Raw genomic sequence first — 22,188 nt, 5'->3', positions numbered from 1 at the left:
AGGGGGGTTGGAACTGGGTGATCTTGAAGGTCCCTTCCAACCTTAACAATTCTGGGATTCTGTGGAATGAGGAACAACATGGAATGAGGGATTTTGCCCTGTGGGTCTGTGAGCCTGGAGGTGTGTTCATGACTGGGGCTTGCAGGGGGATGCAGGGAAGCACCAGCTGTGGGACTGCCCAGGGCAGTGGTGGGACAGGAGGTACCTGGGGGACACATCTCAAAATAATGTGTCTTCAGCCTGATTTATAGGATGAAATAAACTTGGTTTTATCAGCAGCAGCAGTAAAATCACTCAGCAATGTCTGCCTGACCCCTAGGATGGACAACAGACACATCCAAAGGGATTTTTCTTCTGGAAACACAGGAACCAGGCCTGATTGAGAAGGAACAGAGCCAGGAGTTGGCAACTCCCTAGCACTCAGAGCCCTGAATTCCTTGGTGTCCTGTGAGCACTGGGTATGGGCACCAAGCTGCTGGTCACCCTGAACCTTCTCACCTTGCTGCTCTTGGCACCCTTCCTTCCTTTTTTGGGTTTGTCCCTCTTCTCTCCATCCACAGCCAGCCTGAGGTCCTCCAGCTTCTGCCGCATCAGCTCCCCAACCTGGCCAGACACACACAGTTGGATGTTGTTCTTCTTAAGCCTCCTGCTCTGCCCCCACCCCTCAGCCAACCAAGAAGAGAGAGGAGTGACTCTGGAAGGAGCCCAGGTCCAAGCCAGGGTCAGTTCTTGCAGCTCCAGAGATACACAGACATATTATCAGTGTCCTCTTCAACCCACCTGCAATCTCAGCTCTTCTTCCACATCTTCCTCTTTCACCTCCTTGATCAGCTCTGGGTCATGATCCTGGAGGAAATCCCACTCCTGGTCTCTCTTCTGCCAAAAGGCTGAGACCCAAAAGGAGGAAAAAGAGGAAAAAAACCCCAGAAAAACATGTCACAGAAGGCATCAGTTTCTCCAGCTGCTTCTGGAGGAAAAAAAAAGAGGAGGTAGCTTTGATTCCATGAGGAGCTGGAGGCTCCAGGAACCCAGTTCAGAACCTGTTTGTGCTGGGATCTGTAGATCTTGAGGTGAACTCTTGAATCTCATCCCCTGGGAAACAGAATCCTGGCTGAAATTTCCACACCCCCCCCCCAGGGGCTGAGAGTCCAGGTGTGTGCAGAGCAGGGTGGCTTGTGAATTCCAGCACTGGAGATGGAGAGTGGGGGTTTTTAAAGGTATTTATCTTTTCATAGATTTTTTTTTTGGATCTGGGGATCAGAAAACCCAGATAATCCTGCAGGTTTTCCATTGTTCTTTTCTTTCCAGAACTGTTTGTTGCCATTTTTTTTAAAGCTGATTAGGGGGTTGTTAATGCAGGCAAACTAATTCTCTGAGGGCTGGCTCAGGCACCAGGTTTAGCTCCCTAATTTTAGAGGCTCTGGGATGCTGGGTGGTTCTTTTCTAGACTGACAAAATGTCTCCCAGGTTATTTTAAAAGGCAGGTCAGGAGGCTAAAGATGTTATATTTTCACTGCCTGCTGAAAAGAGCCTGGTATTGTATTCCAGGCAGCTCTGGGGGTTATTTTAGCCCCTCTGGGTGTGCTTGGACCATTTATATCACCTCTTCTAAAACAGTCCCTGCTCAGCTTGGGGCTGGTTTTGATGCCTCAGGGCTCAAAAGACAGAACTAAAAGTGTGTGTCTGGTCACTCCTCCTTTAGGTGAACTTCAGACACACTCCTGAGGGTCTTGGCATCTGGTGGAAACGTTTCCCAATCCAGATTCTTCACTCCAACAATGTTTCCAAGGTTTGCACACAAATAAATTTGAGCCTCTGTGCAAATGGTGACAATAACTGAATTATTTCCACCCAAGAATCAAGTCCTCAGTGTGGAAAGATCCAACTCAAGCCTCTTCTTTTGTTAATTAAAAACAATTCTAATTAAATGAAAGGCTCAAATTTAAAATTGAAGAAACTTCATTAGATTTGATTCTAGGAAAAAAAAAAGTACCGTGGCCAGATGAGATGTCAAATCATGATGAATAATTCATCTGAACAACCACTGTGGTAGCTGTGAAACCAGGGAGCCTCTATTCCCATCAAACTGACCTCTCTGGTGGTTTTATTCTGGGAAGAAATACTAATATTGAACTGGGAAGCAGTGGAAGGGCCCTGTGTTGAGGTTAGAGCCAGAGGTGAGCCCTGACACCTGAAGGAGAGGGGTTTTCACCCACGTTGTCCCTCCAGGCAGCCCAAACCAGGAGCACAACTTGGTGCTTGGTGCCTTTGTCAGCAGAATTCAGGAGGTTTTTCAGGTGAGGAACTTCACCTCTGCAGAGTGGGGAGCAGAAAAGAGAATGCAGCATGCAACAGCCAAAAAAACCCCAACACACTCTGGCAGCTTCCATCAAGCCCCTTGCTCACCCAAGGGCTTCAACCTGTCTGAGCTCTGGAGTCCAACCAGGCTGCTGACTTGGAGCTCATAGGCTCCTTGCATCATTTCCATCCTCACCCAGCCCAAGGGCTGGAGAAATGTAGGAGATCCTCCCTTCCCAAGCAGCACTTGATCTCCTCCCTGTCATGTCCCATCTCTTGGGCAGCTGCCCAGCTTGACCTGCTAGCAAGGCCACTCTGAACCAGCTGAACGTGGACATTCCAGCTGGAATTGTTCACTTCCCCCACTAACCTTTGTATTGGCTGTTTCCTTCCTCCAGGATGGAAAGGAAATTACTGGGAGCCATTCTCCAGCCTTCCTCCTCTTCCTACATCAGGGTGGGGAGGATGTGAAAAGAAAAACCAGCCTGTTAATAAGGAGCAACTTGGCAAGGACCAAAGGGTGGGGGTTTGCATGGGCTTGGGTCAAGACTTGGGGTTCATCTGGGGAACTTGCTCCATCAAGTAAATGACTAGGAAGGAATTCCTGACCTGTGGGTAATTCCAAGAGGTCAGAACCTCATTTTAATCTGTAATCAGAGAAGAAAATAATGATCTGGGTGTGTCTTGCAAAGCCAAATGGTTTTGGTTCAGCTTCATCAAAGGCTTTTTGAAGTTCTCCCACCAATGGTTCCTGAGACAGTTTAATGCCTCTGGAATCCCATCTTCTGATAGACAAACTGGTCAGGAAACCATGGGACCTTCTTCAGGTTTCCTCAGGAACCATTTTGACAAAGCCTCAGGGTTGAGGATTTGACCCCTGGAGCTTGAATTCCCAGTTATTCAAAATGATTCCTTAATACTTGGCAGGGAGGGGGGCACTTGGAGGGTCCCCCTTGGAGCTTTGGCAGATGCTCCCGTGAACGTCCTGAGCAAAATGATTCAACCATGATGTTTTCAGATGAAATGCTGATAATTGCTAACTTTCTTTTTTTAAAAAAAGGCTCAAAACCCCACCCCAGAGCAGCCTAAAAACGAGCCATTAATTTTCAGCACATTAATTTGGAGCAGATGAAGCTGCTTCTGGAATCCTTTTACATTCTCCCAACATTTTTCTGTCCAAAAAAGGGATTAGAAGGTGCTGAAGTTGTTATTTTTTCCCCCTCCTTAGGTGTGCAAGGGGAAATGAAACCAGCACCTCACAGGGAAAAGAAAATGAAAGGCTTTTGATATCAAATATGCCTTTTTAAAGATTATTATCAGGCTGGTCAGAAAACTGGCCTTTCCTTCTGGGCTTCAGCTCCTGTTTCCTTTCAGAGCTGAGGTGAGGACCAGGGTTGGTTCTGCCTCCATCCCTGGGCCTTACAGCCCACATGTCTTAAAATAACTGGCAGAACTTCCCCAAAGGCTTCTGGGCTGCTCTAAGAGATTCTTTTATGTCCCCCTCTCAGTGTCACAACCTTGGAAAGAATGTTCCCTTTGCTTGAACCTGAAAAAAGGGCTCATGATTTGCCCTGACAGGACTCGTGGTGGCTGAAGAGATGAGGGCACCACCAAGTTCTGAAGCTCTGGATGGTTATTCCAAAACCAGCTTGGTCTGAATGTCCCCAACTGGTTGAAAACACTATTGAACTGTCTGAGTATCTACCCTCCTTATATTAACTTGCAGTCAAAATGACATATCTGGCCTTGTGACCTCTCTAATGTCAATTAACTGCATCAGATGGACTTTGGGCTAAGTTTTCATCAACTCAGTGTCTTTACCTCAGGAGGTTTTCCTTTCTTCCCAGATTTTGGGGGGGTTTTGTCCTTCATTTTGTCCTTGGCTGCTTTGTCTTTGTTCTGAGCCATCTCCTCCTTGGCAGCCAGTTCTGCAGCCACCTGGAGGAAGAGGCAGAAGGTGAAGAGCTGGGCTAAGATTTTCCTGGGTCTCAGGCACGTGGTTATTTTTTTCATCTCTTATCTTCCCAGTCCTGGGGAAACCAGGAACACTGGCAGCACCAGGGGAAGAGGAGAAAATGAAACCAACCCCTTCAGCTGTGGCCTGGCCCATCATTTTTTTGGAAGGTATTTGTAAAATGTCCTGGGAGCAGCTTGTGCAGCTCCATGGCAGAGCCAGGGAAGGGCAGAGTTGGCAAAGGAGGAAGAAACATGGGATGTATCATCATGCAGCCCTGGGTTATATTTTATCCCCCCCCACATCTCCTGTAAAATGATTTTTCAACCCCCCTCATGCCTGGTTTTCCATCCAGTTCAACCTGGGAGCAACCACCTCACCCAGAGAAACTAACACAGCCAAGAAGTGGAGTCTTTGTCTCCTCAAAAGCCAAGGTCAAAACCCCCATTAACTTCACCAGGACCAGGATCTGACCATGTTGCCCAGGGTGAAACAAACCCAGTTGCCTGGGGGGGATTTTTAGGGAGTGAAACAACCTCTCTAGGCTTCTGATTTCCCTTTTTCTTTTGATGCCAAGAGAAAGCAGGAAGCCCAGGAAGGTGAGGAAGGACCACAGAGGTTCTGGCAGTTCAGCCACCACACCTGGGTCACTCAGGGGCCAAATCCTGCTCCTGTGGGCAGGGTTTCCTGGTTCTCCTGTCCCTGGGATGACTGGGGAGGGTGGGACTGGCTCCCAGTGCCCATCACCACCCCCTTTAATCACTTTCTCTTTGGCTCACCCAGTTAGTTGATCAGAGGGAGAGATAATCAGCCAGTCCTAGGGGCTGTGACAAATGATCTCACTGAAGGGACATGTTTAGTGAGGGTTCCTGCCCCAGTCCCAGCAGCAGAGGAAGGACAATACCTGCTCTGGAGTCTTTTGAGAAAAAAGAGCCAGGGAACCTCCTGCCTTTTCAGTGGGGTAGTCAGGAAACCTGCCCAAGATGTGCCTGTGGGAGAAACAACAAGGGGGAGGGGGGGAAAGGAGTGAGAATCCATCCTTTTTGAGTTGATCTCCAACTTCTCAATTTCCTTCACAATTTCCAGGGGGTGTGGGAAGCTGCTGAGGGGGCAATAAGATTTCCTGGCTAAGACATGGTCCTTCCAGCCCCCTCAAGAAGAGCTAAAGAGCTTTAAATAAGAATTAGAACCTTTCTTCTGACAAGGATGTTTTTCCTTCTCTTCACTTTTGCAGCTTTTTGGATTGTCCCAGTAAGACTTTCCCTCTGCTGGGCAGCATGAGGCAGGTTTTCTGTGCCAGAGCAACTCCTGACCCTCCAGAAAAATCCTTTCCAAGAGGATGGGGAACATTCCATTCAGGTGAAACTCCTCTTGAGAAGTGAACTCTGAGCAGATTGGCCTCCCAGTCTGCAGGGACAAAACACAGCTGTTGGTCTCCCTGCTCCAAAGTCCACTTTACATCTCCAGTTTTCCTTCTCCACTCATTTTTGGCAGCCTTGGTGGTGGAAATCCTTGTGTGGGCACAACTTGTGCTGTCAACCGTGTTGATAGGGAGAAGAGAAGGCAAGAAGCTTCAGCTCCTGGTCAAAAGAGGGCTGGGTGAGGAAGAAACCTCCAGCTTGTAAAACAAAGCCCCAAGGAAGCCTCCAGAGCTTCAGGGGCCACTCAAGGAGCTGAGGAGGGTTCTGGTGGATGAGCTCCTCCTGCCTCTGTCTTTGGGTGCCTTGCTTGTGTTGAGTTGACAGCTGGGAAAAGATCCTAGGGAGCAGAGCCAATAAATGGGGAATGTTCAGTGTTCCTGTGCTCAGAGGACACTGCTGAGGGAGAAGGGAACTTCAGAAATGGGGCTGAAATCCATGACTGTCCTGGAAGGCAGGGAATTCCTGCCCAGAAGGAAAGAGCTGGAGAGAAAAAACCACCTCCCTGTGCTGAACAGGGTCCCAAAATCTGAGTCAAAGCAGCTCAAGTGGGAAGAGCAAGAGGGAGGAGGGAAAAGACACCATCTCCCCCTCCTTAGCAAAGAGAAGCACCTGCTGAGAATCCTGAGCTGTTCCTCCAGCTCCATCTTCTAGTTCCCTGTCACCCCCTCCTTCCAAACCTCACCTAGAGCCATCAGCCCTCATGGGATCAGAATGGGTGTCTGGTGGCCTGGGCTGCCAACCCTGGGGGCTGCAGTGGTGGGGCAGAGTGGGGCTGTTCTGGGCTCTTTGTGTCCTGGCACACAAGGCACAGAGATCTCTGGGGTTCCAAGGGTTCCTGAACATCCCCCCCAGAGCTGGGAGGGGTCCCACCAACCTGGCAGGCTCTGCCAAGCCCTGAGGGCTGCAGAATGAGCCCCTTGTCTGAGGGATGAGCCTCATCCTGCCCCAGCTGCTGCCTCCCCCCTTCTCTTCCTCCTGGCAGGGGCAGCCCCACTTCTCCTCCTTGCTCAGGGGTGGTTGTAGTTGAGGCTAAATTGTTGATTTATGAGAAGATCCCATTGATTTCAACATTTTGCCTGGTAATAGACTCAACAAGTCACTGCCTCCTCTGTTTTACATCTGTTATTCTTTCTCTCCCTCTCTTTTTTTGGCCCTGACTTCTCCAGCTAATTGCACAAAAGGCCTTGTCAGGAGAAATAAAAAATGGTTCTGTGGAGGGGAAAGGGGAAAGAAAAAAAAGGGTTTAACTCTTTTTCAGGGTAAGAAAGGATGTGTGGAGAAAAAAAAAGGCTGTGGGCTCCAAGCAAGGGCCCAGCAGAGGGTTCTGGGAAGACAGGGAACACAAAGAGAGGTGGGGGGAGCATTTAAAGAAATCAAACCCCATTTTATTTCTGGAGTTCTTGCTTGTTTCTGCAATCCCAGCTGCCATGAGTGTCCCAGAGCTGGGTTAGTTTATTTTAGGTGCCTCTGTTGGAGCATTTCATCCCCTTGGTGTGGGTCTGCTTGCTTGGGCTCTTTTGGAAATGACTTCCAGAAAAAACAAGGCAGGCAAATATAGGGATGAGTTGGAAGGGAAGCTCAGTTTCCACAGGCTCTTTGTCACCTCTCATGGCTTTGTGGGCACAGGGATGTTACAACTTGGGTTTTATCTGAGGTCCTGATCCCTCCCAGGGTTGGGAGGATTAGGAACTTGATCCTTCTGGATAAAAACCTCAGCTTTAAAAGTCTGAAGATCAAGAGACCCAGGAAGAAAGATTCCCATGGAGGAAGGAGTGGGGAGGGTGTGGAGGGAAAGGTGGCATCTCCTCTTGCAGTAACCACCTGTATTTAGAAACCAGAGCTGGTTTTTGGGGTGCCCAGTGCCTGCCTTAGATCTGGGGTGATCTTCCAAGACAAGCAGCAGTTGGGAGCAGTTGTTGGAGAGGACAGACCTTGGTGGGGAAGGTGGTGATTCTCTCTGCTGGTTTCATTACATGTTCTGGGCCAGGAAGGGCAGATCTCTGGCTGAACAGGGGCAGTGGCCTTCAGCTTCTGGACTTCTTACACTGAAATGCTCTCTCCTGCCTTGCCAGCCAGTGATTTCACCTCACCAAGGGTCCTCCTGGTCTTTTAATTAGTGCATTAGTAGTTAGTAATTAGAGCTTTCTCTGCCAGGACTCTTGAACAAAAAAAATTGGTTTCATAGTTAAAATACTGGCTTAAAATAGAGAAAATATGGACAATATGGACAAACTGCAACACCAACTTGCCAGTATCAACCCTCACCAAATGTTCTGGGACTGGATTTTGTGTGTCCCTAAGGAAAAGGGATGAGCAGTTGGGCTCGATGATCCTGGAGGTCTTTTCCAAATGTATTTATTCTATTCCAGGAGCATCCTGTGTCGGGGGGGGTGGTGAAGCCCCACTTTGCTGGAGGGGCTGCCCCTAAAGGGGCCCTCAAAGTGTCCCCAGGCTCATTCCCAGCATTGAGGGGCTCCAGCCTTTTGAGGAACATGATCCTGTGGGTTCAGGGATCTTCCCTCTGGAGGAAAAATGTCCCTCAGAGCCCAGGGACTTGGCTGCTGGAGCAGTGAGTGCTGTGGAGTGTGCAGCTCTCATCACACTCTCCTCTGCTTGTGCTTCCTTCTGTCTTGACCTGTGGAGCCAGGTCAAGGTGACAAAAGCCAGGTCAAACACCAGGTGAAATTCCCCTTGACTTCTTCACCTTTGGGTCAGCTCACCATCCCAACTTCCCACCCCAACTGGCACGGTTTCCCTGGGCTTGGTACTTCAGCTGAAGAGAGTGCAGCAATTACGGGCAGTTTGCAGCCAGACTGCTGGAGGCCAGAGGAGAAGCTCCCAGCTTCCCTGCAGAGGCAGCCAGAAGGAATCAGAGTTCCTCATGAATTGCCTTCATTCATTACTGATAGTGGGTGGTATCTACCTTGACTTCAGCAAGGCTTTTGATGCTGTCTCCTGTAACATTCTTGTTAGGAAGCTCAGGAGAAGAGGGCTTGATGAGTGGGCAGTGAGGTGGCTGGAGAGCTGGTGTGTGACAGAACTCAAGAGGGTGGTGAACAATGGAGCAGGGTCAAGTTGGAGGCCAGTAACCAGTGGTGTTCACTGGTGACACCAAACTGGGGGGGGTGGTGATGCTCCCGAGGGCTGTGCTGTCCTTCAGCATCACCTGGACAGGCTGGAGAGCTGGGCAGAGAGGAACCTCATGAGGTTCAACAAGGGCAAGTGTAGGGTCCTGCACTTGGCGAGGAAGAACCCCAAGCACCAGTATAGGTTAAGGGTGGATCTGCTGGGAAGCAGTTCTGAGAAGGATCTGGGAGTCCTGGGAGGGAGTAAATGATCCATGAGCCAACAAAATGCCCTTGTCACCAAGAGGGTAAATGGAATCCTGGGGGGCATGAGGAAGAGTGTGGCCAGGAGGTGGAGGGAGGTCATTCTCCCCCTCTGCTCTGCCCTGGGGGGGCCACATCTGGAGAACTGGGACCAGTTCTGGGCTCCCCAGTTCAAGAGAGACAGGGAACTGCTGGAGAGAGTCCAGGGGAGGGTAACAAAGATGACAGTGGGGTTGGAGCATCTCCCTGATGAGGAAAGGCTGGGACAGCTGGGGCTGTTCAGCCTGGAGAAGAGAAGGTTGAGGGGAGACCTTATTCATGCATGTAAGTATGTGAGGGTGGGTGCAGGGAGGATGGAGCCAGACTCTGCTCAGCAGTGCCCAGGGACAGAAGGAGGGGCAATGGGCACAGACTGGAACATGGGAAGTGCCACTGAAATATGAGGCAAAACTTCTTCACAGGGAGGGTGATGGAGCCCTGGGACAGGCTGCCCAGGGGGGTTGGGGAGTCTCCTTCCCTGGAGATGTTCCAAACCCCTCCTGGATGCAGCCCTGGGGGACGTGCTCCAGGGGATCCTGCTGCAGTGGGAGAGCTGGGCTGGATGGTCTCTAGAGGTCCCTCCCAACTCCAGCAACTCTGTAATGAACACATCAATTCCTGCAAAGAGGAGAAGAAAGGCTCAGAGTTTGCAGCAGGGCCAAGCCTGGAGAAACAACCTGCCCTCCAGCACATCTCTGATCTGGAGTGCAAGGGAGCACAGGGCCTTACTGGGTTGGTGGAGGAGGAGCTGAAGCAACCAGTTGCCTGCTGGGAGGTCAAGGTGAAACCAAAGGGAAAGGAGGATGGGAACTGGGAATGGAAGCCTGGGATTGTTTTGCTGTCACTTCCACCTGAAGGGTTTGGGGAGGGCTGGGAAATGCTGCCCTGCACCTCCTGGAAAAATCCCCTGTGCTTTCCCAGGATTCTGCCCTCCCAACTGGTTCTCCACGTGCTGCATCTTTTTCTGCCACTGACTGAGAAAGGTCCCTGAGGTATTTTTGTCCTGGTTTGACCCAGGAAAACTGGCTTCATCCTGGCTCAGACCAGGACATCTCCCAAGTCTGGTGGGGAAGACAAACTTCCTTGGGAAGGAGGGGCTGCCAAGGGCAGGTGGTTTGTTCCTGAGCTGCCCCAAACCTGCTGCTCTGCTCCAGTTGATGCTCCCAGCCCTGCTCCCTTCCCCAGACCTGCCCCCCTCTGGTCTCCAGGAGCGTTTCCACGGATTATTCCATCAGGAATCTAAGGCCATTTCAGGCAGCAAAGCAGTGGTAGGGCTTGGGTTTGCTCACCCCAACTGGCTCCGTGTTGGGATCAACCCTGGGGGGTGAAACCAGGGGGAAAAAATGGAGATCTTGAGGACCAGGAGCTGGATTTGAAGTGGTAACAACCAAATAGCTCAGTAGGATGATTTAGAGCCCACGTCCTGGGTGGGCAGAGCATGACACACCCCCCAGGAGCAGCTGGGAATGCTGAGCCAATGATGGGAAGCACATGGATGCAAGAGGGAAGCTGGCAGAGCTGTGGAATTTGCTCCCTTGGAACACTGGGAGGGCTCCTGCAGCTCCTGGGGCTGCAGCCTTGGACTTCCAGCCATGCTCTAAACCCAGCAGCTTCCAGATGGGCTGCTGGATCCAGTGCAAAACCACACACTGGAGGCAGGAGCCTCCAGCCTGGTGTGTGATGGGGTAAAAAAGGAGAGTCCAATTCCTTCCCCAAGCACCCCGGGATTCCTGCAGTCAGGAAGATACTTCAAGGAGGGAGAGAGAGGGGGAATGGGAACAGATTGGAGGGCAGGTTCTGTGCCAAGATCTTCTGCCTGATACAGCAGGCAAGACTCTGCTGGTTTGGGATGCTGAGAGTTGGGTTTTCAAGTCAATTACTCTGCAGAATTGGATTTTGCTCCTGTACCGGCCCAGGCAGTAGGACTTTAAAGCCCTGGAACTCTGACCTGGATACAGGTCTGATGGAGTCTGATCTGCCCAGTAAAACTGGCACACACTGGCTCTGGAAGGAGTGGGGGAGACTCAGGTTTCAGGCAAACTCCTACAGAAATTCTCTTTTCCAACCTTTGCAGAGTTAAGATGAGAGTCAGTCCAGGCAGAGGGTTGGGCTGGAGCAAGTTCAGGGTTAAATCTGCATTGGGCAGTTTACCTAGGCCTTGGTTCTAACTGTTCCTGTTCCTCCAATTGGTTTTGTTTTCCTTTTATCCCTCTTCTGCTGGTGCCTCCTCAGCTCCTTGTGACTGTTCCTGCCCCTCCTTTGCCCTGGGGTGCCACGTTTTTTCCCCCCCAACCTCCTTGTCTCTTTTCTTCTTTCCAAGCCAAGGCTGAAAATGTCCTTTCTACCCCTCTGCCTTCTCCAAAGAGCTCCTCCTGTAGCTTGGGAGCTCTGTGCCTCCTTTTTATCCTCTTCACCTCTAAGCTCTTCCTGAGTCTTTCTCTTTCCAGAATATCCCTCCAACACCCCTGCCAGCTGCTGGCTCTTCAGGGTCTCTCCATCCTTCTCCCCCCAGTGGGACTCCTGGTTTTTTGTTCCCTCTTGTTCCTTCCTCCTGGATCCCAGCACATCTTCAGTCCCTTTGCTGCTGGACATGGGGAAACTGGTTCTTCCACCTGCTCTGTATTAACTTGCTGGAGAAGACAGAGGGAAAAAAATAGCTGGGCTGGGTCTCTGAGTCTTCCCCTTGGGATTCACCCCCTTCCTCCTCTTTGAGTGATCAGGACTGTGCTGGTCAAACCCAGAACAGATCAGAGGGCAGAGCAGACCCCTCTGGGCCCATCCCAGTGGGAATCCAGCTGGGTGACAGGCACACACACCAGCTCTGAGGGGAAAAAAAAACAGGCCCCAGTTTATCAATTCCCCCAAGTTGTCTGTCCCTGCCTTCAGAAACCTTGACTGCTGCTTCAGGACTCAGTTTGAGGAAGGAATGAAGGGGGTGCAGGGCTGGGGGAACTGCAGCCTCCCCTGTCCACTGAGCAGGGCACTTGGCTCAGCCAGAAAAAGCCTGATCCAGCCTGGAAAACATGGAGAGCTTCATTAGAATGGGAGTCCTGGAATGTCACTGATGTTTGGGTGATGCTAACAAATCAATCTGCTCTCTGAGGAGTGTCCTTGAAAATACCAGGGAGGGGTTTTTGGTTGGTTTATGCCCATAACACACAGCATTTCCAGACTTTTAATTCCCAAATGTTACTCTAGATCAGTAAACGTCCTTTAGGAAAATGAACCAATTTACCTACAAGATGTATTTGCTGATTCCAGACATATAATGAATATTTCTAGCAGGCTTAGACTCCTGGAGGGTGTCTGGGGGTGACTTCCATGTGGAAACCCCATCCCTGGAGGTGTCCAAGGGCAGGTTGGATGGGGCTTGGAGCAACCTGGGCTGGTGGGAGGTGTCCCTGCCCATGCAGGGGGGTTGGAACTGTATGATCTTCTTTTTTATTCCTGAATTATGTGGAGCAAAAGGAAGCCTCAGGGTCCTTGGCATATGTTTTTCATCACCCTGCTGAGGTGGCAATCCTGCATGGAAGTGGGAATCTTCCCCAAGGTCTCACCAAGCATCAGGAATATCTGAAGCCACCTCCATCCACATCAGCCCTCTCATCAGTTTTCCCAAAGAAGGCAACTCCTGCCACTGCCCAGAAGCTGCCAGAGGTGTCCCCCTGCCTCCTGGAAATCCACAGCTGCTCAGTAAAGCAGGTGGACTTACTGACAGCTTGGAATTAGAGGGATTTGAGACTTTTCAACGAGGACAAGGTGGGAAAGAAGGACTGAAGGTTTCTCCTTGTGGTTGGGTTTCTAAAAGGCTGTCAAAACTGGACAGTTGATCCCATGGGAAAACAGGCTGCAGAGCTGTGGGCTCCACTCCTCCCCACCCTGCCGAAGCAACCCTCTGGTTTCTGAGCAGCCCTGTTACTCCTGCTCCAAGGGAAGGTTTGCTCTGGTGCTCCTCCTGCCAGCCCCTTGCTCCCTGCAGCCCTCAGGGTGGCTGCCAAAACTCCCCCACCAAGGGAGAACTACTCCTTGCAATCCTGAAGAACCTGCTAGGAAGGGCTTGGACATCCCCCATGTCATGTTCACAGCTCCTCCTTATGTTCATTTGTCATCTGGGAGCCCCAGGGCAGGGTTTTACTTCTCACAGATTGGCCTTTAACTCAGCAGTTGAGCAGCTTCCAGGATCTTCCTGCTACATGCTCTGGTGTTCCTCTGGGATTTTCTCTCTCCTTTTTTTTTTTTTTTTTTTTAAGACTTTTTCAGCTTTTCCTGGGCTTCCTTTCTTATTTTCACCTTTCCCCATGAAAGGACCAGGCTGGGTTGTAGTGACCAGCCAACCCTCAGCACAGCAGCCCCCTCCAGCTCCACCACATGGAGCTCTGGTTTCACTCTCCTAAGGGAAAAAGTCCCATGTCTTGGAGAACCCAATCCAGCAGATAGGGATTCAGGAGCTTCTGCTGCTGTTTGTGCAGTGAAGAATTCAGACTGTGCACAAAATAGATCTGAGGGGGGAGGAGGAGATGGATTCAGGGAGCAGGACAACATTGAATTCAGCTCCTCCTGATCACCAGAGACATTTTCTGGGAGGTTCCTCCAGGAGAAATGCCCCTGCAGGGGTGGCAGGGCAGAAAGGAAGGTGTTTTCCAGAGGATTTTGTGGAAAGGGGGCTGGTGAGGCTTTTGGATGTGTCACTGGGATCCTCACTGCCCCACAACCTGGTGATGAAGCCGTTTCCCCCCCATGCTTGGCACTGGCATCTGTCCCCCAGGGGGACCCTTGGCAAGACTCCAGGTGCTGCTTGGAGGGCCTGGCAGCTTCCAGGCACGTTGCCTGCATCCCAAGCAGTGTGCGCAGAGAGGGAAATGTGATCCAGGCAGGAATGCTGGCCCTCCTTGCTGGGCTTTCAGTGCAAAACCTCACTCTCCATTCATCTTCCTCCTGCCTCCTCCCTCCCCTGCTGCATTTTGGCAGCAAACCCAGCTCCTCCAAGCAGCTTGGTGGACAAGGGCAAGATGACAGGATCACTTCCTCCTCCTTTCTCTTTCCTTTTCTGCATCAAAGCACGGGCTGGCTGTCAGGAATGTTGTAAATGAATAAGGAAAGGGCAGGGAACTTCAGAAGGAGCCTCCTCCCTCACTCACTGGGAAGCTTGGCCACTTCTTTCTTGCAGGCAGAGCAGGGAGATGACTCAAAGCCCATCAGCAAAGTGTAAACCTCTCCTGAGAGCACATTTCCCCTCTTTCCTCTGGAAAAGCAACGCCCAGATCTCTGTGAACCACACAGAAGGTCCATACAAGTTGCCACAACCCTGCTTGCAGGTCGGTGATGCCACAGATTGAAACGCCCCCCAGGGCAAAGAAAACCCTCCCAGAAATTCATAGCAGTGTCTGTTCCAGCTGGAGGGCACCTGGGAGCAGAGCTGGGATTCTGCAGGTAATTAAAACCTCATCTTGAGCCTTCCTAATGACTTCTGTCACAGGAGGCTTCCCTGAGACAAAGACACCACTGTTATTTTCCTGCACAACAAGGGGATCCCTCTTCTCCCCATACTCCTAATTCATTTTCAGGACAGCTTTGAGGAAGGTGCAGGATTTGGGAACTGTTGGTATTTGGTATCAAATGATCTTTCTTTTCTCTTTGGCCAAAGAGAAATCTAGGCAACCTGATGTGAATCACTCCAGAGAAGTCAGCACAAACAGCAGGATGGTTGGTAAGGCTGCAAAACGTGTGATACCAACAATATTTCCCTTCCTCTGCCACTGGAGCATTTTAATTTCATCTGTTCCTTTAGGTTTTGCTTTTATTTGGCTTTTATTTTTCCTTCACCAGAAGCTGCCCTGGGCCTTGAAGGAACTTGAAGCTGTTACCTGGTGCAAAGGAAGCAGGAAATATTCCCAGCAGTTCTTGCCAGTGGAGAGAGGGAATCTGTGCTCGTTGCTTTTGTAACCCAATAGCAGCTGTGCTGAAAAGCAGGACCTGCTAATTGCTCCCCCTCCAAAGCCTTGTCCATCAAATATGGGAATTGGGGCTTGTTTTTGTTAGCACAGAGAGGAAAAAGGTTTTCTGAGGAGTCTTTGCTCCCCCCTTGAGCTGCCTGGCTGTTTGAGGGGTTATGGCAAATGGCAAACTCTGTCAACAAGCCTGGTTAGAGGGTCATCTCGAAGCTGGTGACCTGCTTGAGTGGCTGAGGAGCTGCAGAAGCAGCTTCCTCCAAAGTTCTCTCTGGATTGGCTGGGCTCTCAGCTGCCTCTGCTGTTCAGTGTCTCCAGGGAGAGGATTTGACTTTGAATAATATCTCCTGACTGTCTTTCAAGAGGTTTATGGCTCAGCCAGGACTGTCCCCATTAATCTCCTACAGAAACACTGTTCCTGGGTTCATAGGCAGTTTCAGCTCCTTCTCCTCCTGCTCTGGAGCCAAATGAATTGGACACCACTGGGCTGTGCTGGGGAATGACTATGAGGTGAGTGACACTCAGCCAAGGAAATAAAGATCCTCACCTCAGAACATGCTGGGAGTTGTGGGGAGAGGCAGGAAATGGGAACGTGCAGAGCAGTCCTTGGGAATCAGGTTGATTTAGGGGACAGGGAAGTGCTCTGTAATAACTGAGGTTTGTAAAACCAACAGTTCTTGCTACAGGAGGTGAAAGAGAGATTAAATATAGATTAATATATATTGAGAGTCTTGAATGCCTAGAAGAGGCAGAAGTAGAAGCAAGAGAAGCAGATCATGGCAGAGCTGTGACAGTGCTGCTCTGATGGCTGCTTTTTTCTCTTTGTAACAAACCCTACCCTGTCCTAGAGCTGCCAAAAAAACAGTCAGGGCATGAACAGAGCAGGATGGCCCCAGAACATGGAGCCAGAGCTGGAGGCAGCTCTGATGCACTGAGGAGATGGCCAAACTGGAGCCCTGCACCAGAACCAGTAACCACTGGTAGGTTTGCTTCCTTGCAGAGCAGCTCAGACCTTGCTGCTCAATCCTGGAGCTTCTGGCTGCTACACACAAACCCACTGGATGGGGCAAAGAAAACACCTGTTCCCCTAAAACCAGCCTGTGTCCCTCAGTCCTGGGTTTTACAGGCCCAGTTTTTCAGCCTCAGAACTTCTCCAGCAGAAGCAGCTTCCTGAGAAAACCACAGAAGTGATGTGCTTGGCTACAGCAAGTGGTTCTGCTGTGACCTCCTGGAAGACTCTCTGCTCTCTCTTTTAAATCTGAGGACTCCAGAGAGCAGGGGAAAAGTCAGCATTTCTGGGTTTTTAAGTGTGCTCCTCCTGGCAGAGCTGGAGCTCAAGGTGCTCCCACCCCTCAGGAGGAGGGAAGAGCTTCTCCCTGCTCACCTGCACTCAATGAAGCACTGGCCCATCTGCTCCTGCAGGTCTTCCTTCATGTTGAGCCTCTCCCTCTCTCTCAGCTTCTCCTTGGTGAGGGTCTTCTCCTGGCTCTTCTGGACCTCAGCTTTCTGGGCAGTTACCTGTGTGGCAGGTGTCTGTGGAGCACTGCTTGCCTGGAGGGGACGAGGCAGGCTCTGGGGAGGACAAGAAAGGAAGAGGTAGGAATGGAAATGAACATCAACAGGTAGAGTGTGAGTCTGAGCTTCAGCCCCATGTACTTGTGGGGAGCCAGGAACAAGCCCTGTGCTCACAAGGAGTGACACAATGCTCTATTGTCCAGTGTTCCCAGCATGAATTAACCACACTGCAAGGTCCCAGCACAGCCCTCCCAGCCTGGGAGCTGAGGGAGACTGGTGAGAAAGCTGCTGCTGTGCAAACCCACCTTGACCTGTGGCAAAAGGGGAGCCAGGGATGATGATTTTATTTTTTTTTTTTTATTTTTTATTTTTTAATTGACTTTTCAAATGTCTGGACTTCCCACTGGGTCCTTTTTAATTACCCAGCATTGTTTGGGTGTTGGTTTTGTTTTTATTTTTAATGTGTTGAAGCTCTACAGGGCAGTGCTTGGCTTCCTGGCATTTTATTGCAGCTGCTCATAATCCTTGAGGAAATCAACTTCCCTTGAGGAACAACAACAACAACAACAGAAACAACAAACCCCCAACCTCTGTAAGAAAATTCCCAGCTCCCCACGTTTCCCAGGAGTTGATAACCTTGGCAAGGATGGCTGGGAAGTTTGGAATACAAGCATTTCTGCTCTGGGATTGATTTTTCACCTGTGCTTAGAGGGAGGGAAATGAAAGTCTTTCTGGAATGCAAAGACAGAGGCATGAGCAGCAGCAGCTGGGTGGGTGGTCTGGAACCCCTTTTTGCTTTGGGATGGTTCAGAAAGTTAAGATATTCCCAGAGTTTAATCATCTACTGCTACCTTGAAAACATAGGGAAAAGAATCTTTTCGGAATTAACTTTTACATTAGCTGTTTGGGTTTTTTTTCTCAATTCCAGGACAAAGTGTTTCCCAGACACTCAAGACTCATTCTCAGACATGTTCTCCTGGTGATAGATCTTAATTCCTAATTCCAGAGGTTTTCTGCAGAGACCAGAAGCTTTCCACCAAAGGTTAGGCCAGATTCTTTATTTGGAGTCTTTTTCCACCCTCTGGTCAGGTTCTAAGAAGCACTGCTGAGGGCCAAGGAACTTTGGTGGCAGCAAAATGAGTGCAGGAGCAGCTCCCTGTGACAAGGAATTGCACGAGGCCACTGCTGAGAAAACATTCAGGAGGACACAAGCTTGAATAGGTGACCCAAAATGTCTCCTTCACTGATGCTGCAGTTTCCTGAGAAGTGTTTTCAGTGTTTTCATAGAATCCCAGCCTGGTTTGCGTGGGAAGGGTCCTTAAAGATCATCTAGATCCAACCCCCTGCACGGGCAGGGACACCTCCCACCAGCCCAGGTTGCTCCAAGCCCCATCCAACCTGCCCTTCAACACTGCCAGGGATGGGCAGCCACAGCTTCCCTGTTCCAGGGTCCCACCACCCTCACAGGGAAGAATTTCCTCCTCCTGTCTCACCTCAATCTCCCCTCCCTGCTGGCTGTGTGGTCCCTCAGGCACTCACCTGACCCTGCAGTGAACCAGGACAGCTCCCTAAAGAGTGGAAAAGAGCTCCCTGTTCTCTTCCCTCCCCCAGAGCCTCCTGGTGCTCATTGTCTCAGAATAACCAGGTCAGTCAGCCCAGGAGGCTGCTGAGAGCCAGAGCCAAGTGCTGGGTGACTAGAGCAAGGAGAGGTGGTGACAGGAGGCTCTTCTTGGCCACCTCTGAACCCTCCCCCTCTGGGTCCTGGGGGAGCTTTTGGGGACCTCCTCACCCCCCTTTTCCTCTCAGTGCATCTTTCCCCAGAGCCAGAGGAGGTAAAAACTGTTTGAGCTGGCAAGAATGTGCCCACAAAGGGAAGACCAGAGAGAGAAAAGCTGGTGAGAGCATCTGCTCCTTTGCCTGTCTTCTACACCTATTGATTATGAATATTTTTCTAAATTAAAATAGGTGGGAAAGGGTTGATTGTCTCCATGGCAGGGAAAGCTCAGGAGGTGGAGGTGTTGAAGAGGAGCCAGCAAGGTAGGATGCCATGGCAGGAGACATATAAAGAACAAGAAACAAGCTTCAAAACTGCTTCCCTGGCCTGGAAGAACTGATCCCAGGGTGTTAAGTGATCAAAGAAAGGAGCTGGTTGGTAGGGAATAAAAAAAGATGGACAAGTTGAGAGTGGAAAAAAAGGAGGTAGCAACTTGCCCTAAAAATAGACACTTCAGCTGCAGGAGGTGCTGGAGAGACTGAGCAAGATGCCCAGATGATGTCACTGTGTCACAGAAACTGCTTTCCCTTGCTCCCAAAAATGATGCTTCTCTTTGTCCAGTGAAATGGATGGTGAGGGTGAGAGGGGGGATTCAGCTCCAGAAGGAATCTCTCCAGTCTTTGACCTTCCAATATTCAACTTTCCAGGAGCTCACGTGCTTGGTCTGGAGCTCTGAAGAGATCTCCTCTGGTCAGGGCTGCTTGTAGAGCCCTCCATGTGCACCTTCAGACAAAAGCCAATTTATTTATAATCACCACTTCCCTCAGAGACTCTCATGCTCCTGCCGCTGAACCAAAGGGAGCAAGACACTAATAAAAAGCTTTTCCCTGGGGGAAGAAGCATTTTTCTCTCTTGAACAACTGTCTCTGACCATGTGAAATTCCTGCTTGTGACCTGGCCCCTCCCAGGAGCAGCTCATTGAGGAGCAAATTACAGAGATGAGATGGAGAGTGGGGACTTGCTGCTACATGGGCTGGAGAATAATGCATCTTAACGAAGGCTTCCCATGTGAATGACCCTCCTTCTATTTACAAGCTTCTCCCAGTTAATGACCCAGAACTAGACAAGGAAGCTCCCATTTGTAGTGTGGCTCCCCTGCCAGCAGGAGAGGACATGGTCACAGTGGATGGTGCTGCAAACTTGGGGAAGAACCTGGAGATACCCTGAGTTCAGGGAAAAACAGGGCTCCATGGCCCCTTTACTTCAGATGCTTCCCTAAGGTTTGATGGGCTTGGAAAAATAAAAAATCCCTGCTGAAATTCAGAGGGCAAAAGGGCCATTTCTCTAAATAAGGGGAATTTGATTCCAACTCATGGGAAGTGCTGGGACTCCACTCCTGAGGTTTTGGGAAAGTGGAAGGAAGGAATTGGGTCTAGATGGTCTTGAAGGGCCCTTCCAAGCCAAACCATTCCATGATTCCCTGCACTTCCCAGTTTTAAAAAGGCTTATGAAGATTGTGTGGCCACACCAATTAGGAGCCAGAATTCCTGAACTGGGCACAAAAAAACAGGGAGCAACTGAGCACAGTATTAATTAAATCTGCCCTACTGTTTGATTCACTCCACTGGCTTTGCCAATTAAATGAATTTGCACTCAAACAAAGCCCTTGTTAGAAAAACAGGGAAAGTAGCTGCTTGGTAGATTTATATTAGATCTATAAATGTTGACATGCAGCATTTCTTAATAAGGAAAAAAAAGAAAGTGAAGAGAACATTTCTGTTCCTGCCCATGTGAGTTTATTTAAGGTTGGTGATGGTGATTTTCAGTTATTATCCTTGGGCACAATGTCAAACTTCTGCTAAAATTGGCAGGTGGGTTTGGGGCTCTGTGTCTCCAGCCACATTTTTTAGCAGGTTTCTTGCATCTTATTTCAAGAATGAGCAGGTTTAAAAAGCCTGCTGAAAAGAGGAGAGAGAAGTTATCACTGCTGAGATGGGGAAACTTGGTGCTGGCACCTAAACGTTCCCTGGGTGGCAAGTGAAACAAAAGCCCTTTTCACCTTATCCAAGAGCTGCTGAAATATTTTCAATTTCAGGTTGTTAAATCCCATCTGATATTTACCCAGCCTGTGGTGTTTACACAGGCTATTCTGGGAAATGCTAATTTAGATGTTTTTTTCTTGTTCTGAGGAGATGAAATGTATTATATTTATCAAGAATTCCAAGGAGGAGGAATGTTTGGCAGCCTGTTTTCTCAGATATATAAATAAAAGCATTATCCAAGACAACATGCCTAAATTAGGGTATGTCTGAGAGAGGTGAGGAGAGCAGTTTATTTAAGATGACATGGATCCTTTCATGTGAAAAGGAAATATCATGTGAGCTAATCATGTTTTGTGCCACTAATTGTGTTTACAATTGGGCTGTAACAGTCAAACAGAGCCAGGAAATACAGGTTTTCTTTGGACAGCACGTTTAAAAGCCAATTTAATGTGGTTTTTTTGCACCATCAGTGTGGTTTGGGTGGCTCAACCAGCTGGGACATGGATTGCAGTGGTCATGCTGGAGCTGCTGGCCTGCAGGAACCAGGTCAGGATACAGTTATCAAGATAGATGTGCTCTGAGAGAGGCTTTTTTCTCTTCCCAAATCCAATTGGGAGGGGTGATTTATCAGGGATTTAGAAAAAAACAGGTGCTGAGGGAATCATGCTGTTCCTGCAATTAGGCTTGAATAAATAATAATAATAATAAATAATGATGAGCCTTTACTCTAGAGCCAAGAAAAATCTACTCACTCATCAGGCAGAAGATGAAACAGCATCAAATGCCACAGGAATTTGACAGGAAAGCAGACAGGAAAGAAAACAAGGCTGAATTAAGTAGAAGAGTGGAAAAAACTCTTGGGCTTTGCAGATATTTTTGGCCAACACAAGTAGCTGGGTTTTTTTCCCCAAAAAAATGACTCTTCAGAATTTCAACTCCTTTTTTGCAAAGCTAAAAGTTCTAAGAAAGCAAGATGGAAATGTTAAAAATAGCTCCAATCAAAAGAGAAAACTCTATTCACTGCAGCCAAAGCCAAGTCTCCTTTGGGATGGGCTTGGATGTAATGGATGGTTGAGCCTTCTAATTTATCTCAGTCGTGCAGCAATTGGGAAAGCACATCCAACATATTTACACGTGGAGATAGAGGGAGGGGTGTGTGTCATTTTTTAGGGGGGCTGACACTTTTTAGGGGGGCTCATGTGACCCTAGATCAAAGGGACCTGACCCCTGGAGCTCCCTGCCCATCTGGCAGGGTGAGCCAAGGCCTGCCTGCCCTTTGGAGAGCAGGGAAGGGAATGCCACATGGAAAGGGAAAGGGAAACACACATGGGGAATATAAATCCAGATTAACTTTGTTTATCTCTTTAGAGGGATCCACTTCCCCCCACACAGACAGTGCTCATCTGTCACCTCAGTTTGGCTACGTGCTCCTCAGAGACTCCTTTTAAAATGGGAAGAAGCTCTGAGATGAATTTCTCCTCTTCCAGATGACAAAAAAAATAGACAGTGTAGCATTTTATATCCTCAAGAAACACCACTTACCATCCCCAGGAATATCATCTCCTCTTCTCTCATGATGTCTGTTCTCTTACGCTGGATATACCCACGCCAGAACTGAGCAGGGAAAAAACACACATAGAGGAGGGAAAGACACAAAATACAACTGAAATTATTGCTCTTTCACAGGTTGGTGCCTATTTAAAAAAAAAAACACAACAACAACACAACAAAAACAACACCACCAATCCTGAGGTTTGTGTCTAATCCTGCTTCTAGACACAACAATGTCAAATCCTGCTTCTAGACACAACACTGTCAGGGTTTCTACAAGTATTTAGACTTCAAAGTGAGAACTGCCGAAATCAGTGCCAGGACTCCTCCTGAAATGTAGCAGTGACCTCCCTTCCTCAGCTTTTCAAGACACTCTT

General features: G+C 49.4%; 1 protein-coding gene across 1 annotated transcript in view; it reads right to left on the bottom strand.

The window, feature by feature from the left end:
• Positions 1-22,188, bottom strand: part of IQCA1 (IQ motif containing with AAA domain 1) — a gene marked incomplete at its 3' end in the record, with an annotated part of 35,451 nt that overhangs the window by 10,652 nt on the left and 2,611 nt on the right. Inside the window, exons 4-10 of the mRNA XM_009997312.1 lie at positions 21,803-21,874; positions 16,374-16,507; positions 5,157-5,241; positions 4,120-4,236; positions 2,669-2,744; positions 781-887; positions 499-603 (exon numbers count right to left, since the gene is read on the bottom strand). Coding sequence (XP_009995614.1) covers positions 499-603; positions 781-887; positions 2,669-2,744; positions 4,120-4,236; positions 5,157-5,241; positions 16,374-16,507; positions 21,803-21,874 — 696 coding nt within the window. The remainder of the gene's footprint in view (positions 1-498; positions 604-780; positions 888-2,668; positions 2,745-4,119; positions 4,237-5,156; positions 5,242-16,373; positions 16,508-21,802; positions 21,875-22,188) is intronic.

This window comes from Chaetura pelagica, unplaced genomic scaffold, assembly GCF_000747805.2.
Source record: "Chaetura pelagica isolate M959 unplaced genomic scaffold, ChaPel_1.0 scaffold1454, whole genome shotgun sequence".
NCBI lineage: Eukaryota > Metazoa > Chordata > Aves > Apodiformes > Apodidae > Chaetura > Chaetura pelagica.
The sequence above is the reverse complement of the archived record's forward strand: the minus strand, read 5'-3'. Positions and strand labels throughout refer to the sequence as shown.